Below are 16259 nucleotides of genomic sequence, written 5' to 3'. Positions count from 1 at the left end.
TTTGGCAAAAGCCTAAAACTTGTACAGATGACTTAGTAACGAGCACGGGAACCTTTTCCCAATCAAGCCCTGCAAGCATTTTTGCCTTGATGCAGCTAAAAATTTAATTCCTAAGTCACATACCCTATGTGACTTAGTGTCATCCAATGATGTGGAAGAAAAGTCATGAGCTGTATGAAATCAAGTTACAGACCATGTGCAGCCCAAAGGCTCTCATTTCTGTTTCATTAACCCTCTTCCTGATACAAACAGCATCAGAAACGTCAGTGCCTGTATCAAAGTAGTCTCAAAATGGTTCTCTCTACACAAGTTATGCTGACGCCACAGATGCAGCCATCTCCACAGCAATGGAAAGGATCTGAGACAGTAGCTCAGCTCAAACTCCCACCTAGTACCTGCAGGGGTGGCCTGCAAAGAGAAAACCCCCACCCACTGCTCTCACCACCAAACACACACCGGGGGCTGCCCGGAGAGCGTTAACAGGCTTATCAGTTCGTTTGATGTAATCAACAACATTACCACATTACTGTGTGCATGTTATAATGAATGTACAGACATCTGTGGAGTTTGACAGATGAGCTGATAGCAGGCAAGTTATAGAATCCATCTGGTTGGGAAGTCATTGTCATTTTCAGGTAAAAAAATCACATTAACTAACTCGTATCACAACTTGGTATTTTTTAGCTTCCAACTAAAACACCAGGGTAAACGGTATTCTTTTTTCCTGGAGAAATCTTGCAAAATGTTCAGTACTCAACACTAACAGCAGAATGGGGGGAGGGGGGGTGGTTCTTTTTTGTTTGTTTTGTTATAAATGCATCAAGTGCTTTAGTTAAGTCTCAGAAAAAAGGAAGGAGGATTTTGCCTATCTTGCAACAAAAGCTCTCCTGAGATACTGGTCTGTTCCACATCAGGAGAGTTTCCCAGTAAATACATGAATGAGTGCTTCTATGAGAAGAATGTTTCTAAGTCCGGAGCATCAGTAAGGACTCATGAAGGCTAGGAGGACTTAAGAAGCCCCAAGACAAGGCCTGTATTTTAACTCAAGCAGGACACAGAAGCTAGAGAAGCTCAGGAAAACCCCATACTAAATTTCCACTTGCAGCGGTACCCGGAGCCTAGCACACTCAGTGGGGCACTGCACTGGTCAGTGCATCCCATGTGAAAGATGCTTACACACCACACAGGAACCTGAGGCGGGGCAGGGGGCAAACATTTCACTAGCAGTTCACAAAGGAAGAAGATTTTGACTTTGGCTATAAGCCAGTGAAGTGACAAACAAGGCCAGAAAACTCCAATGCATGTACTTGCTCCCCATCATAACACCCAGCACACAGCCATGCACACCGTCACGGCGTGCTGTGCTCGCCCCCACACAAAACCCATCCCTGGGAGCATCTGACCACGGACAAGCACACCACCACTTCCTAACACGGCAAAGTAGGGAATACTGCCATGGCTCCTAAGCACTGATGGCATGAGCAGCACTCTCATCCGAGGCTCTCCCATCGTCTCTGGCACAAACACAGCATGCATTTCAGGTTATGCATACCAGGGCGGGGGGAGGGTTCCCTCGGGTCAGAGGGGTGCCATGAGTTTCCCTGAGCGGCACATCCAGCCTCCCACCGGGTACCCAAGCAATGGCACCGGCAGCCGAGGTGACAAGCGGCGATGAAAGGACTCGCCTGGAGCCCAGAGAGGAAACTTGTGGCAGAGTCAGAAAGAAAACCCCGTTATCTCAACTTCCGGACCCCTCTGCTAACCGCCAGACCACAAAACACTTTTATTGTAGGATAACATTGCAACAAATAGCTATTTTCTGTTAGCAGAAAACCCACTTTGTAGTTTTACTTTTAAAACCCCGTTTTTACTCCAACTCTGTGACAGCCAGCCCTGTGACGTGGCATAAAGAGTTTCTCCCTCCTTTGCATGCCCCAGTTTTATTAAGTAATCCCCATAAAAGCAATTACTGAGCTTTGGACTGAAAAATAACTAGGGGGGGAGGGAAAAAAAAAAAAAAGAGAGAGCGAGCAAGCAAATTCTGTGTATCTTCATTTGCATATGGATTCCCTCCCTCCCCCTTTCTAAGGTTTTTGCCATGAGGTCTTTTATGTCTCTTTCAATAATCATATAATTATATGATTCCTAAAGTACACGCTGGCAACACTTCAGGGGATTTTAGTCATTACAGGTGACAAGACTTTTCTCTCATGTCTAATGCTTGCTAGGATTTCCTTCCACTTCATTCACAGATAAGACGAAGAACCAAGTGACACCCAAAACCATCTCCCAGGCAGATTTGGGGGGAAATCAGCCCCCTTCGCCCTCCATTACGGATACAGGGAAGCAGGCAGAACTGAACTGCAATGAACTTCAACTGGAACGAAGCATTTTTTCAATTAAGCAGCCCATCATTTTTCCCAGGCACCACATCCAACTATTTTAATGGCTTTCACATTTTTTCTTTAATTTTACAATCTGAAAGAAACGCCAAGGTTCCATCAAGGACCGAGAACGCCGTAATTCCATTTCTTCCAATGGTTGCAAGTTATTAACAAGCTGTCAAAACACCATAATTATTTTATATCAAGTTTGACTGATTCCATAAACATCTCTTAGCTGCATACTATCTTGAGTCTCGTTCCCCCTGAGTGCAAGTATGTGCTCAGGCTAAGTGGAATAAAGAAGCTGCACGTCCTCTTTGACAGCAGTGCAAGAGACATTTATGAGCCACCAAAAAATCAGCAGCAATAATACATTTATTAGCTGATACACCCGATAGCACTGTAAGGTTTGAGACACTTCTTCTCTTAGAATTCTTTGGGGTTTAAACGCCTCTGTACAAGCAAGAGCTACACCAGGAGAGAAACTGCAGCCACACTAACCAAAAGGAAGGGTTGAAGAAATAAGCTTGGTGTCCGTCACCACAGCCTGCTGAGTAGCCAGAAGTCCTAAATTGTCATTTGTTTCCCAACTTGGGCTGCACGCTTCCTCCTGACCTAGGCATCTCCTCACTAAGTACAGGCTAGATCAGGGATATGCTAGCATCAGAGGAAATCAATCTATATTTAAAATTGGAGAAAAACCCACCAACCAATTACAGTCATAGTTTTACGAAGCTAGAAAAAACATCTGTTGGAGAGGAAGATAATGCAATGATATCCAACCACAGAGACTATAAACTTCACGTTTAGATTACAGGCACAAGTGCACTATATATATTTTGTTGTTGTTGTTCTGAATGCCTCTCTACACAACCTGTTCAGAAGAGATTGAGGCAGGCTTTGGACAGAGAAGAGCCCAAGAGCAGCTCCTTTGCCCTGCTGAAGTGTCTGGCAGTCCCCAAAATAGAACATTTTACTTCAAATTGCCATGTTTGTGTGGCACAACTATAGATAGCCAGCACAAGATTAAAAAAGCTTTGCTCCGAGCACAAAGAGAGAGACAGGAATGGTGCCATAAGCCCATGTTTTGCAGCCAGTAGCACAGGGAAATCATTTTGATCCCTTCAATCCCCTTATCCATGCCAACCACTGACCTTGCAGATGCAACTTTTGTTCAAGTTTAGTCCCTTTTTGGCTTGAAGCAAGACAGGGATACAAAGGAAACGCTCTCCATTCATCTTGGAGCATGCAAGCGCAATGTACTTAGCTGCCCCCACGCTCTTTTTCACCAGGTATTTCTGAACTTTGGACTCAGTCACTCAGTACAAAACTATCAAGCTACAAAAACTGACACGCACCTAGCTGCCTGTCATTAGGGCTTGACACATCCCCTGGCCTGGCTGGGCACAGGGTGGGAGAGCCCTGCAGCCTGCACGAAGTTTGTACCTGCCCAGCTTTCACAATTGCTTGCACCAGAGGAACTGGACTGACAACTACACACAGGTCGTGTTTTGCCTAGGCGGCTCAGAAGCTGTTTAACAGTCTCCTTCATTTTAAATGTTTTGGATTAATAACATAAAGACTGATCCTCCTTTCAGCATCTGATCAGTATTCTTAGTAGTTCATTAGTTTTGGAAAACACTATTTTCCAAGAAGAAGGAACAGGGCCAGTAAAACAACACTGTTTTACCAACTCTCTTCTCTCTGTAAGGAGCACGGCTGAAGCGGTCACAGCCCCCGTTGTGCTGAACACAGCAGAGCCAGAAGATATTTAAACAGCAAGAGCCACTTCACCTACATAAAACTCTTTTATACCTTTACCGTGATAAACTGGAGGCATTAAAGTGCAGTGAATTGGAAATTGTTCTCACTTACAGCTGGATGTTCACATACAACTGATACCAAGATGCACGTCCTACAGGCTGTATTTCAAATCTTTATTTTAAAAAAATATTGCATCAAGCAGGACACAGCGTTTCAGTTCTGCTGATACTGTTCGCTCTCAAGTACTTGCCGCAGCACTACAGACAGACTACCCTGTGCTCCCCACAACCTGCATCACCAGGACAAAGAGCAGAAGCTAGAGGAGCTGAAGCAGTAAGCACCTTTCTGTAGCACTTTCCCCAGCCAAGGTGCACAGGGGTTTAGGATCTATATGTACGCAAAACCCACCAGGTCTAGTTAAGCCTGGTGCAGGGGGAGCAGCCTGCAGTGGCTGTGCCTGGAGATTTCAACACCTCACACCAAGAAACAGAAAGCAGGAGTATTCCAAGAGGGGGAAAGAAAAGCAACCAAAAAACCCCTTCACCCCAAAACCTTTCTATCAGTGTAACTGTCTCCAACCTGGGTATTGTACCTTTGTACCCTGAACTTTTAAAAAGGTACAGTTCTATCAGCCCTTCTGCAGGAATCTATCAAGGAAACAGTGAAATACACCAGGCTGACCTCATCTTACCCGGCTCCCTTGTTCACTGGTATTTTCCCAGAAAGTGACATTGTGATAGTCAGTCTCATTCTGTGAAATAATTGAGATAAATAGTGCACCTTCTTAGCATACTGAAAGGACAGTAAAGTTTTCAGTTCTTACAAGAGGTCAAATGCACTACCGCAAGCACACATTAAATTGGATCTAATATCATCTATTATTTGGGTAAAGTGGAACACTAACTTTATTACATCCCTTTTATTGAAAAAAAAAAAATCTTACCTATGCAATCGAGTACCTTACAGTTCTTAAATATGATATATTCAATATTTTTCTTAATTAATTATAATTTACCTTCTGCATTTCTCTGTGGTTGCTGGTCCACTCGACATTTCAGCAAGCTTCATATCATGTTTTACCCCAGGTTTCAGACCACTGAAGAAAGGCTGAGCAGTAATGCTACAGGCAACTATTCTGGAAAAATTGGGAAGATATCAAGAGATCTTTCAAAAAACCCAGATGAGGCAGGGTCAGCTGCACTTTGAGCTAAAAATGAGACCTCAGGTGGGGAAGAGGGTGACCCCTGAGCTTGGTGGGGATTTTCACAGACAAATATGAGGTAAGCAAGTTTCCTTTCTCCGATGCCATGGCAGCACTAACAGTGCCCAGAGCTTGGCTGCAGGCATCGCCCCGGCCAGGGGCTGCACCCGCTTGCCCTCCTGCACACAATGCACCTGGTGGTCCCCACAGCATTTACTGACCAGGTGGAGAACTCCAACAAAAGAACTGGATCCTTCCCCTCGCTGCTGCCCGTCATCCGACTGTGGTTTACAGGGAACCCAGCTCCCCGGGTTCCTGGCCCAACCAAGCAGGTATTTCAGGCTTCCCAGAGCTCACCTCTCTCTTTCAGCTCTGCACTAACCACCTCTTATTCTTTAATGACAACAAAAAATACCTTAAGTACCTGCTTCGGAAAGATGCAAAAAGAAATCAACAGCTAGGAGAACAAATCAATGGAGACTAGCAAGCCTTCAGGAAAGCCAAAAGGCATTTAGAGCCTTTAGAGCACCATCCAGAAAATCATTAGCTTTCCCGAGGTTAAAAGCACTGTTTAAAAGAAATAATCGGCCATCAGAAACTCTAACTTGATACACCATCACTTGACAACCAAGTAGAAGGGAAAAATACTTAAATACCTAGAAACTTGTTTTAAAACACAAGACTAGCTATGGAAAAAACTAAGCTGCACATACAGAGATACAATGATAAATGAGAAGTTACATAGCTGGGTCAGTGGAACTAGCACAAAACCTTTGGAACAGGAAGCTGCAGTTAAATACACTGGTTTTCTTATCAATGAGAGATCAGAGCAACAGTAACAGAATAGTGTACAACACACATGTGAAAACAGCCTTATCAAGATAACAGCTGAAGAACTTATGGATTCTGTCCAGAAGTCTACTGTCACCATTAGGCTTTTGGAACTCTGCTATGCTCAAATGCAAGCCGCAGAGAAGGGGCTGCCATTTAGCACTGCCAGACCTCTGGATAGGAGCAAAAGTAAGAGTGGGCAAAGTGTTAATCTCCTTAAGGTTTGCAACCAGATGCAGTCAGGCCCTAACTCAGCAAGCAAGGGCAGCATCTCCACCTCAACACAACGTCCATGAAGTCAAGGTCTGTCTCTTCTCAGCTAGGGGATCTGCATCTGTACAATGCATTGCTCCACACACATTTGTGAGCAGATTCTCCACAAGACTCTATAAATAGGTTAAACATTCCTAAAAAATGCATATGCACACACCCCAGGAAAGTTAAATTTTCCATACAGTGTTCCAAAGCTTTGCTGGAATCTTTAAAAATAATAAACAACAGCCAAAAGGAAAACACAACCCCTTGTCTTTCCAACTACTTTGGAAGAACAATTGCTCTCAAAGATCGCATTCATTAACATTCTGATGAAGTTCCCTTTTAGCGCTGTTTTTCATACTTGAAAGGAACAGCTATGATCAGAGAGAGCCCTCAACTACCGACTCACTCATTTAGATTCTCTCGCTCTGATTCACCAATCACCTTCAAGAATAATTAGCAGCTTCATCTGAACGTAATGAATATACACACATGCTTACATACATACCATTCATTTTGGAAGGCAGCGAGAAATCCCCCGTTCCTCAGCCCGCCAGTTTTCCTGACCCCAGCATGGGACCCACCTCCTGGGCAGCACCATCACCTGATGGCTTTCCAGCAGCTGCCCATCTTGCTGGCCACCTCACACCAGCAGGTCAGGGCTAAGTTGCCAACTCCAAAGTTGTGTTTGGTGGCTGGGTATTAAAAAAAAAAAAAAATCACCACACATCAAAACAAAAAAAAAACCCAAACCACCACTACACACATGCACACAACCCGAGTTGGAGCCAGACTTGTACAAGAAGATTCAGAGGAAGGAAGGGAAAGGGGAAGTTCTGACTTCTTATGCACAGAAAGAAGCTGCTGCTGGTTTGTCTGTGGGCTTTTTTTTTCCCCTTAATTTAAAATATTTATATATAATCAACTCTGTCTTTACATGAAAAACGGTAGGATAGGGGATTCAGAAAGCATCACCAAACAAGATGCAGTATTTTCAGATGACAAATGCCAAAGGAAATGTTGCCACAGGAGTTAAATCAAAATCCAGAATGCTTAAAAGTCACACCAAAGAACTAAAGGAGAATTCATAAAGCCACCCCTCAGTATTAACCTTAATCGCTCATATCCTAGGCCAATATGAAGGAAAAAAAAAAAGGGGGGGGGGGGGGGGGGGGGGGGAAGATAGTATTTATTCTGTAAAGCACCCTCATTTACAGGAACACAAGTGGGGAATGTTTTCTTCAGTGGGGAAAGTGAATTCACAATATTTTGAGACAAAAAGAAAACCAGGCAAAAAACCACCTTATTTCTCCCAAGTGTTTCTACCATGAAGTTCTGCCTAACCATTGAGAAATTTAATTTCCAAGGGGAAGTCCAAAGTTTAGCTAGCCTATTAAACATAATCACAGATCACTGTAACATCAAGTGACAAACCTAGAAGAACACCACAAGAAAGTATCACAATCAACAACCACATAGGCAACAAGAGCTCCTTTGGGGATTAGAAGCTAAATAAAAGAGACTTTCTTAGTTCAGTACTGTCCCTAGGCTGCGTACTCACTTTTATTCTTTCTCCCCCCTCACAAACACAGAAGGTTTAAATTCTTACTTATTTTCTAAATATCATCACAGCAGATTTTAAGTCCTCTTATAAAAACAAATACACAGTGAAACAGAGATCTCCTCCAAAGCAGAAGAAAACCACCTGTTGCAGTAAAGTTCACTAAAAACACAGCTCCACACCACACAAAGTGACCATGCTGTTTCAGTCATTTCCATGGGCAAATACTGCTATAAAGTAGTTTTGCCTTAATAATCCCCTTCCCCTGCTGCTGCATAAAATCTGCCAAGTATCACCCATGGTCAAAGGCAGGGCTGTGGGGAAAGATCCACAGATCTTTTTCTCAGTTTTAGTGTGACTGGGAGTTATGAAATGCCCACGATCATTAGGGCTCTCCCAGAACCTGGAATTACAACATACCTCCTGGTTCAGCACCTGAAAGAAAGAGGTGAATTCTGCTCACGCTACTCCCTCTGAGGTACCAACTACCATCCAAGCTGCCAAAGCACACGCATTCTCTTACGTGCTAGTAAATACAGTAGAGATCAATTAATTTCAGGTGGTATTGAAGTACTTTGCAGGAGTTTGAAAGGGAGGGCTTCAGAAAGACATGTGTATATATATTTTTTTAAAAAAAAAAAAAAAAAAAGAAAAAACAGAAGCGCTTCCACAGACAGACATGCTTTGGGGTGGCAGGAGTTTAAGGTCACCTTCTGTCCTTGTGTGCCCTATTATCAAGGTTACAGTTTGGTTGATTTGATAACGAAAATCCCATTCCCCATCAGCCCTGGAGGGACTGCACTATCATTTGAATTCTATTTCCTGATAATGTGCTCATCATGGTAGAAAATTTCTGCAGGAAGATGAATTTTACTTTCTTCACTGACAGCTCAGTAGAGACTCGGGGTTTAATTGGACCTATCTGCTGATCCATATTTGACTAAGAGCACACCCAAGAAAAAAAAAAAAAGAAGATACAGACAGGTCTATGGCTTGTTGCAGAGGCACCCGAAAGTGGATTGCTTGCTCATTATCGGTTCTGCGTAGACAAGGTAGTTGGCTTTCATGTTAGGGCAACCCCCCACAAACAATGCCATGCAAGGCCAAGAAATAGCCACCGCCAAGCTAACACAAATCATCTTCCCACGCAGGTATCCACACGCCTCGCACTGCTCAGGGACTAAGCACCCCTCCTGAGCAGTGCCCAGCCTCCACCACTCTGACACTGGGGCAGATGGCCAAGGCCACCGCTGACACCTCTGCAGGAGCACATTGACCACCTCCACAACTTTGAGAAGTTGGTTCTACCAGCAAAAAAGTCCCTGACAGCCAGGGTGCCAGCGGAGCCCGAGCCCACAGGCCCACGTGGTGGGCAGGGTGGGCTAGGGGGAAGCAAAGCCCATGACCAAAGTGGGACCTCAGTGTCCGGGGCAAAGATGCCAGAGATCCCAGGGCAAACCTGGGATTACTCATTAGCCTGCAGAGAACCCCTTAGTCACTGGCACGCGGGTTAATAGATACACAAGTGATAGGAAATCCGAAGTAGGGAGAGCACCCAAAACTTTGCCCACGTTTTTACCACGGTGCATTGAAGAAAGCAGGAAAAGGCACCAGTTGCTTGTATTTAGTGGGGAATTCAAGTTATGATGCCCATCAAGTGACTTGTTGGGTGCTTTCTCTCAACAGCTCACTTCTTCCCCTCGTACACAAACAAAACAAAAATCAAAAGCCAAAGTTAGTTTGTCAATGCCCCTCTGAAAATATTAAATTTCCTGCTCTGCCTAACTTAGCTTAGACAAGGCAGGCAGTATTTGCTCAGCAAATATTGTTTGTAATAAGTTAGACAAGCAATATTTTTTGCCAGCCTATTAACACCAGAAAAATATGTACAGTCAACAAGAGATGAAGAATTTGTTCAATTACTTCAAAAATGGGAATTACAACCAAGGGATTATTATCCATTTAAACATCTCTTTTCCACAAAATGTCAAACACTAGCCATTTGCTAACAATCTCCGGAGACAGATAAAGTAACATTTTGGCAATCCAAACACAAACTCCTAGAGGCGGGGGGGGGGGGGGGGGGGGCAGGAAAGGGGGCAGGGGAGTTGCTCCACCATTCACAACAATACCGGACCATCCCAACAAGCCAGGAATATTTTGCAGCCCTCCGCCAGCCAATTAAAACCCCAAACAAACATCTGACTCGCCCTAAGCGGTAGTTAACACCAGCCGGAGCCGGGGGCGCGGGGCTGGGCAGGGGGGGCAGCAAGTCGCCAGCGGGGCCGCGAGCACCCGGGCTGGCTCGCCACCCTCCTGACCGCAGCCCCGAGAGCCCTCCGGGCTGACACCAGGATTAATGCACATTAATTGCTATTTGCAAAATTCAGCAGCCTGAAAGCGCCGCGCTTCCTTTCTCATTTTTTTTTTTTTTCGATTATTTTTTTCCTGCCATTTCCCACCGGCGCAGCCCCCGCTCCGCAGGAGGGCAGCCCCCCCCCCCCCCCCCGGCTCTTACCTCCAGGGCTTCCAGGGTGTTGAAGCTGGCTATGGCGAAGCCATCGATCAGGTCCTCCTCCTGGGAGCTGGACTCGCGGCGGCGGCGGCGCGGGGGCCGTGCGGCGCGGGCGGCGGGCGGCGGGCCCCGCGGGGCGGTGCAGTTCTGGCCGCCGTTCTCCTTCCCGGGGCTCGGCTCCTTCTCGGAGCCCGAGGAGGGGCTCTGGTTCCGCGGGTCGCGGGCCGCCGCCTCCCGCCGCCGCACGCGGTCCCGCTGCGACCTCGACCTCCGGCTCTGCCGGATTTTCCCATCCATTGCCGGAGAAGAAGCAAATAAAAAAAATTTAAAAATAATAATAATTAAAAATAAAGGAGAAGGCCGGGCGCGGGGGGGGTGGGGGCGGGGGGGCACGGGGAGGGGGGGCAGAAAAGTCGCCCCCCTCCAACTCACCGCTTCCCCTCTCCAAACCCCGGAGCCCTTAAAAAAATAATAATAATAATAATTAAAAAAATAATAAAAAAATCAACAACAACAAAAATCCTGCTGTTTCAGACCCTCGGATCCAGGGCGATGGTAATCCACAGAGCAAGGCTGGGTGGCGGTGGCAGTGGGGCGAGCGGCACACACACACAAAAAATATTAAATCCACGGAATGACCTTGACAAATTTCCACCCCCCGCCCCCCCCCCCACCCCCCCAAAAAAAGCAGAGACGGGAAGAGGAGGGGAGGAAAAAAAAAAAAAAAAAAGGGGGGGGGGAAGATCTATCTGGATCAGGACGAGGACACCTCGGGTTCACTCGGCGCGGAAGAGAGGCAGATCCAGGAGGCTCGACCCAGCTCGGGATAATCCAGGCGCGGCGCCCCCTCCCCGGGGGCAAGCGCCGCTCCGGGGCCCCGCTCCGGCCGCCGCACGCCGCGCCGGGGGGGGCCGCCGCCGCCGCCGCGCTCGCCGCCCAACTTTCTTGCCGCGGAGCGGAGCGAGACAATCCCTGGGCAGCCCCCGCCGCCGCCCGCCGCCGCCCGCCGCCGCCGCCGACCCCTCCTCGCCGGGCGCCGCCGGCGGCTCGCAGCCCCCCGCCGGCGCGGCGCGGCGCCCCCGCCGCCGCCGCCCGCTGCCGGATGGCGCTCGCCCGCCCGCCCCAGCCCGGCCGCCCGCGGCGCGGCGTAGCCCCGGCCCCCAGAAGCGGCTCAGTCGGCGCTGCCCGGATGCCGCCCCATTCTCCCCGAGCTGGGACGCGGCGCTAGCACCGCCCGGCCGGCCGCGCATGAGCAGGGCTGCCAGCTGCGCGTCATTCCCCGGCGCAGGCCCGGCCGTGCCCCCGGCCCCCCCCCCTTCCTCCTCCTCCTTCCCGCCCCGCCGCCACCGCCGCGCGGCTCCCCCCCCGCCTCGCCTCGCCTCAGCGGGGCGGCGAGGGCACCGCGGCCCGCCCGCCAAAGTTTGCCCCGGGCCCGGCTCCCGCCCCGCTCCCCGCCCCGCGTTCACCTCACGGGGCAGGCTGCGTCCCGGGAAGGGGAGGGGGGCACGGCCGGGGGTCAGGAGGAGCCGGGGGGGTGAGCTGAGGCATGGGCTGGGGGTCAGACATGAGGCAGGGGTAAGGGGCGAGGGGCGAGCCGAGGGGCGAGCTGGGGGCCGAACGACGAGGGGTGGGCCGGGGGCTGAGGAGAGCCCAGGGGTGCGGGGACAGCCCAGGGGTGGGCCGGGGGCTGAGGAGAGCCCGGGGTCGCGGAGAGAGCCCAGGGGTGGGCCGGGGGCTGAGGAGAGCCCGGGGGCGCGGAGAGAGCCCAGGGGTGGGCCGGGGGCTGAGGAGAGCCCGGGGGCGCGGGGACAGCCCAGGGGTGGGCCGGGGGCTGAGGAGAGCCCGGGGGCGCGGGGACAGCCCAGGGGTGGGCCAAGGCGACGCTCTGGGGGTCAGGGGACGCGCTAGGGGTCGAGCTGGGGCTGAGACAGGAGCCGGCCGCCGGCGCCGTAGGTGGGACACGGAGCAGCCGAGAGCCGAGGCCCACGCCATGGGGTGGAGGCCGAATCCCTTCCCGCCCGCACCCCTTGGCCCGCACCCCTCCGTGCGGCTGCGGCTCCCTCACTGTTCCGGGCCGCTCCCCGGGCCGCCTCGGCCGAGGGTCGGGCCATGGGCGCTGCCCCTGGGCAGGGGACAGGCTTGGTGGCAGCGCGCAGCCCTGGGGACAGCACTGCGGTGTGCCTGCGGCAGGGTCCCGGCGTGGAGCACTGGCTGGCCCACGTATCGCAGTGGGAGTGGGATGTAATCCTCCTGTTATCATCGTTTATTGCATGCGGCCAGATATTACTGCACGTTACCATCGCTCCTGGGTGCTCCTTTCCTCAGCCCTGGCTGGCTTTGCGCCATTTGATGGCTTTGCTTCATTCCTTAATGTCTTCTTCGGCTGCTTTCCCGTTCCCTGGGGGTAGCCCCTAGTTCTAGACACGAGAGAAGTCAGAAGGAAGTTGTGAAATAAACCTGAAGAAGTCCATTGAGCTTCATAAATAAGGGGAAAAAAAAATCCATGGAGGAGATTCAGTGGAGCCATGGAAGTAAGGGAAGCCAAAAATTACTCCTGCCACCTGCTCCTACTTGCGTTCCAGTTCGGTCTTCGCCAGCGATGGTGGCTTCCTCAAGCCGGGGCCCCCAGCAGCAGCAGCAGGTTGGTGGCTGTGTGTCTTAACACACCCGTTGACATCTTCAGCGTGAGGGCCGCAATGCCCACCTTCCCTCGGTTTTCTTATGTTCCTGATCTAATGGTAGTAACGGGGGCAGTCAAAAATCAGCCTCCTTCCACCTGGCCCCAACAGGCTCTTTTTAGAAGGGTTTCTGGTGCCTGGTGACAGCTTTGCCCTACCTTACTTAAACAGAGCTAAAGTAAATACCATCCTTTTAAAATGTAGCACAAAAACATAATTTAAATTTAAGCAATTTAAAACCAAATGTAGAAATCCCATGTGTAGTACAAAGCCTCTTCATGCAAATAGCCGGTCATGCATTGCATGCCTCAATCACACTCGTATCGGTGTCATTTGTGTCCTAATAAAATCCTATAATCTTGTGCGTGCCAATTAAACAAGGAAGCTGGCTAAGTGTAGCCACTTCCTTAGGTAATTACAGGCTAGTGGGGAGTCAGACAGTTATCTGCCATGGGGTTTGCTGGACTGTGGATTTCCAGCGGGGTATTTTCTCTCCCATTTCTTTAAAGGACAGTACTATAATTTGTTAGATGTATGGTACTTTAAAGCTATAACCAGGATCTAGGGGGTGGTTGTTAATGAAAGATCTGGAGTTAAGATATACCCAGTTAAACAATGGATTGAGCTTAACAACTGTATTTGCTTTACCAATATTTTAAGAGTCACTTTCTAGAAAAAAGCATTTACACTTAGTTCAGCAAGCTGTTTTTACATTTGTGAGTCAGTCCTTTAGTTTACAAGGTAATTTCTATGTCACTTATAAGTACATCAGAAGTGAAAGTCACTGGAAAAGATAAGCTGGGGACTTTTTAATATTTCCCTTAGTAGTGCTCACTTCCATCCTGTTGTGTTTTAGGTCCTCCATCATTAATATGCATTTCTAGTTCTCTCTTTTTTTTTTTTTTTTTTTTTTCCTATTCACTCCCAAATTTGCTGACCAGGACAGTGGAAATTGCCTGTAACGTTCCATTTTTTTATTTCTGTCAGCAGGGTCATCAAGATTCTCATCCTGCTTACATGTTTACGTACAGGAGTTTAGCATCACTGTGAACGAAAGGTGCCTTCTGGGGAAAGTTGTGACTTCAGTTTCTGTTTTTTCCCCCAGTTAACTCCAGAGATCCAGCAGCACTATGATTATCTGTGGTTATCCCCAATTTTGTATATACCTACATTTTTGTTGAAGGATGCAGCAAAAGGGTCATCCAAAGGAATTAACAAAATCAGACAGTCCGCATGTGAAAGGATGCTTCTGTTTGAAACAGCATCTCTGAATCAGTCATGCCTTTCCTTCCACCAAGGCAATTTCACGTTTTCAATAGAAGGCAGAGCTACAGTGATTTCCCCCCCACACCCCCCACCCGCCCCCAGCATCAAATGGCTTTCTGCACAATGATATTCATCATGTTATAACTCTAGGTGAATGATAATGGGTCAGAGGGAATGAAAACAGATGGATGTTAAAGCAGGCAATTCCCTGCCACAAACCTGGGAGCCCTCCACTGCTGCCTAGTCCGTTCATTCAGTTCATAATTGTATTAGACATTCCAACAATAGAGAGGCCTTCTTCATTAATCCTGAATTTACTGAAAAGAAGCTTTGCAGACTATAGCTCTTTCGGTGCTTAGACAACACCAGGCAAAATTTACCACAGGCTTAAATGGATAAAACTCAGCTAGTTAGAAACTAGCACAGAACATTCCAAAAGAAGCAAGAGAGATGGGCCAGTGAGACAAGGAAGGAGGAGAGCCTAGCAGCAGCACTGCAGGTGGATAGGAGACACTCGGGTACCGCTGCAGCTTAGATGATGCCAAGGAAATTTATAGAAAAGCTTTCTTCTTGCTGGAGTGCAGGCGTAGCTGAGCTTACCAATATTGCACCTGTGCTTGATCTAATTTTCTCTTTTCAGCACCCAGCCTACAGCTGGCCACATGAGCCAGTGCATGCCAATCCCTGCCATGTGATGGGGCACAACCTTTTTGTAACCCTGGTCTGCATCAGGTGACTGGGGCTAAGCAATACAGATCAAGTCTCTTACCAGCTGTCCTGTGAGTCAGACCTTGATTACAATATTGACATTAACATTTTAATCGCATGCTGCTGCAGATTTTAATTACCAACTTGCTATGCCTTTGCTTTTTGAGGATCAAAAATGAGACCCTTGTTCGTAGCTTGAGCGAGTACAGCATCAGAACAGCAGCTGCCGTAGAGGTAAACATGGCATTGCTCACGCCACGAGCCTGCCCCTGGACGTTAACCTTGCTGGCACTGGAACACCTCACTGGAAAGGGACTTTGTTCTCAGTTACTCTGTTCCTGTGTCTGGGGCAGGACTGGAAGTTATGAAAAGAAGTGAAAGGCAGTGCTTTTGTATTCTCTGTAGCCTGAGGCGATGTGAAAATCTACCCAGTCCTTGTCTAACTATCATTTTCAGATTCCCAGGGACTTTAATCAGAGCAGAGTAATCCAGAGATGTTCCCTTCATCCTGTAGAGCTGAAAACTGCTTTGTCCTGCTGTTATACTTTCCCTGACTTGTGCCATCAGAGCAAGGTGGAGAAACTTCAGTGCAAATGAGAATTAGGCCCCACATCTCTGTTGTTCCCCTCACCCCAAGCATACTCCGCAGTCTGTTGCAAACGCTGCCAGCTGAATCTGTGAGGCCTTGCTCGGTTAAAGACTCTCATGTCCAAGGTGGAAGGACGCCCAAAAGGTCAGAATAAATAAACTGAATACAAAATTGCTTAAGGCAATAAAAAGACATCACAGGCTTTCATTGCAGTTCTCACATGCTTCCAAGATGTTAAATAAGCTGGTGGTTTTTGCATTGCTGGGCTCAGCCGTTTTCTGTTGCTTCTCCCCTTGCTACCCCAATACTTCGCTAAAACGATCAGGTCTTACCTGCTTGGTATCTCTCTGAAAAACACGGGCTGCCTTTACCACTTGCTTCATCATGGTCATTTGCACTGAAAATGCATAATCACTGTCAGAGTACAAAGAATCATTACGAATAATTAGTTACTTCCAATATGGCAAGTCAGTCTCATAAATCTTGAATATTTGGCTTTGGTTTTGG

At 48.3% G+C, this 16259-nt stretch overlaps 1 protein-coding gene and 1 long non-coding RNA gene across 23 annotated transcripts in view; one reads left to right on the top strand and one right to left on the bottom strand.

The window, feature by feature from the left end:
• FBRSL1 (fibrosin like 1) overlaps window positions 1-11193 on the bottom strand; it is a 548206-nt gene extending 537013 nt beyond the window's left edge. For 19 of the 22 annotated variants that reach the window (XM_055703473.1, XM_055703559.1, XM_055703564.1 and 16 more), the window contains exon 1: window positions 10515-11193. In XM_055703473.1, coding sequence (XP_055559448.1) covers window positions 10515-10808 — 294 coding nt within the window. In that variant the 5' untranslated portion in view covers window positions 10809-11193. The remainder of the gene's footprint in view (window positions 1-10514) is intronic. The other 3 variants (XM_055703481.1, XM_055703538.1, XM_055703602.1) reach the window with 1 other exon arrangement.
• A 1252-nt stretch (window positions 11194-12445) lies between these two features.
• On the top strand, window positions 12446-14579 carry LOC129735280 (uncharacterized). Its single transcript, XR_008730705.1, has 2 exons — window positions 12446-13152; window positions 14180-14579. It is a non-coding gene; the product is annotated as an uncharacterized LOC129735280 (long non-coding RNA).
• Window positions 14580-16259: the final 1680 nt, after the last annotated feature.

This window comes from Falco cherrug, chromosome 1 (assembly GCF_023634085.1).
Source record: "Falco cherrug isolate bFalChe1 chromosome 1, bFalChe1.pri, whole genome shotgun sequence".
Lineage (NCBI taxonomy): Eukaryota > Metazoa > Chordata > Aves > Falconiformes > Falconidae > Falco > Falco cherrug.
Note: the sequence above shows the minus strand (reverse complement) of the source record. Positions and strands in the feature narration are given on the sequence as shown.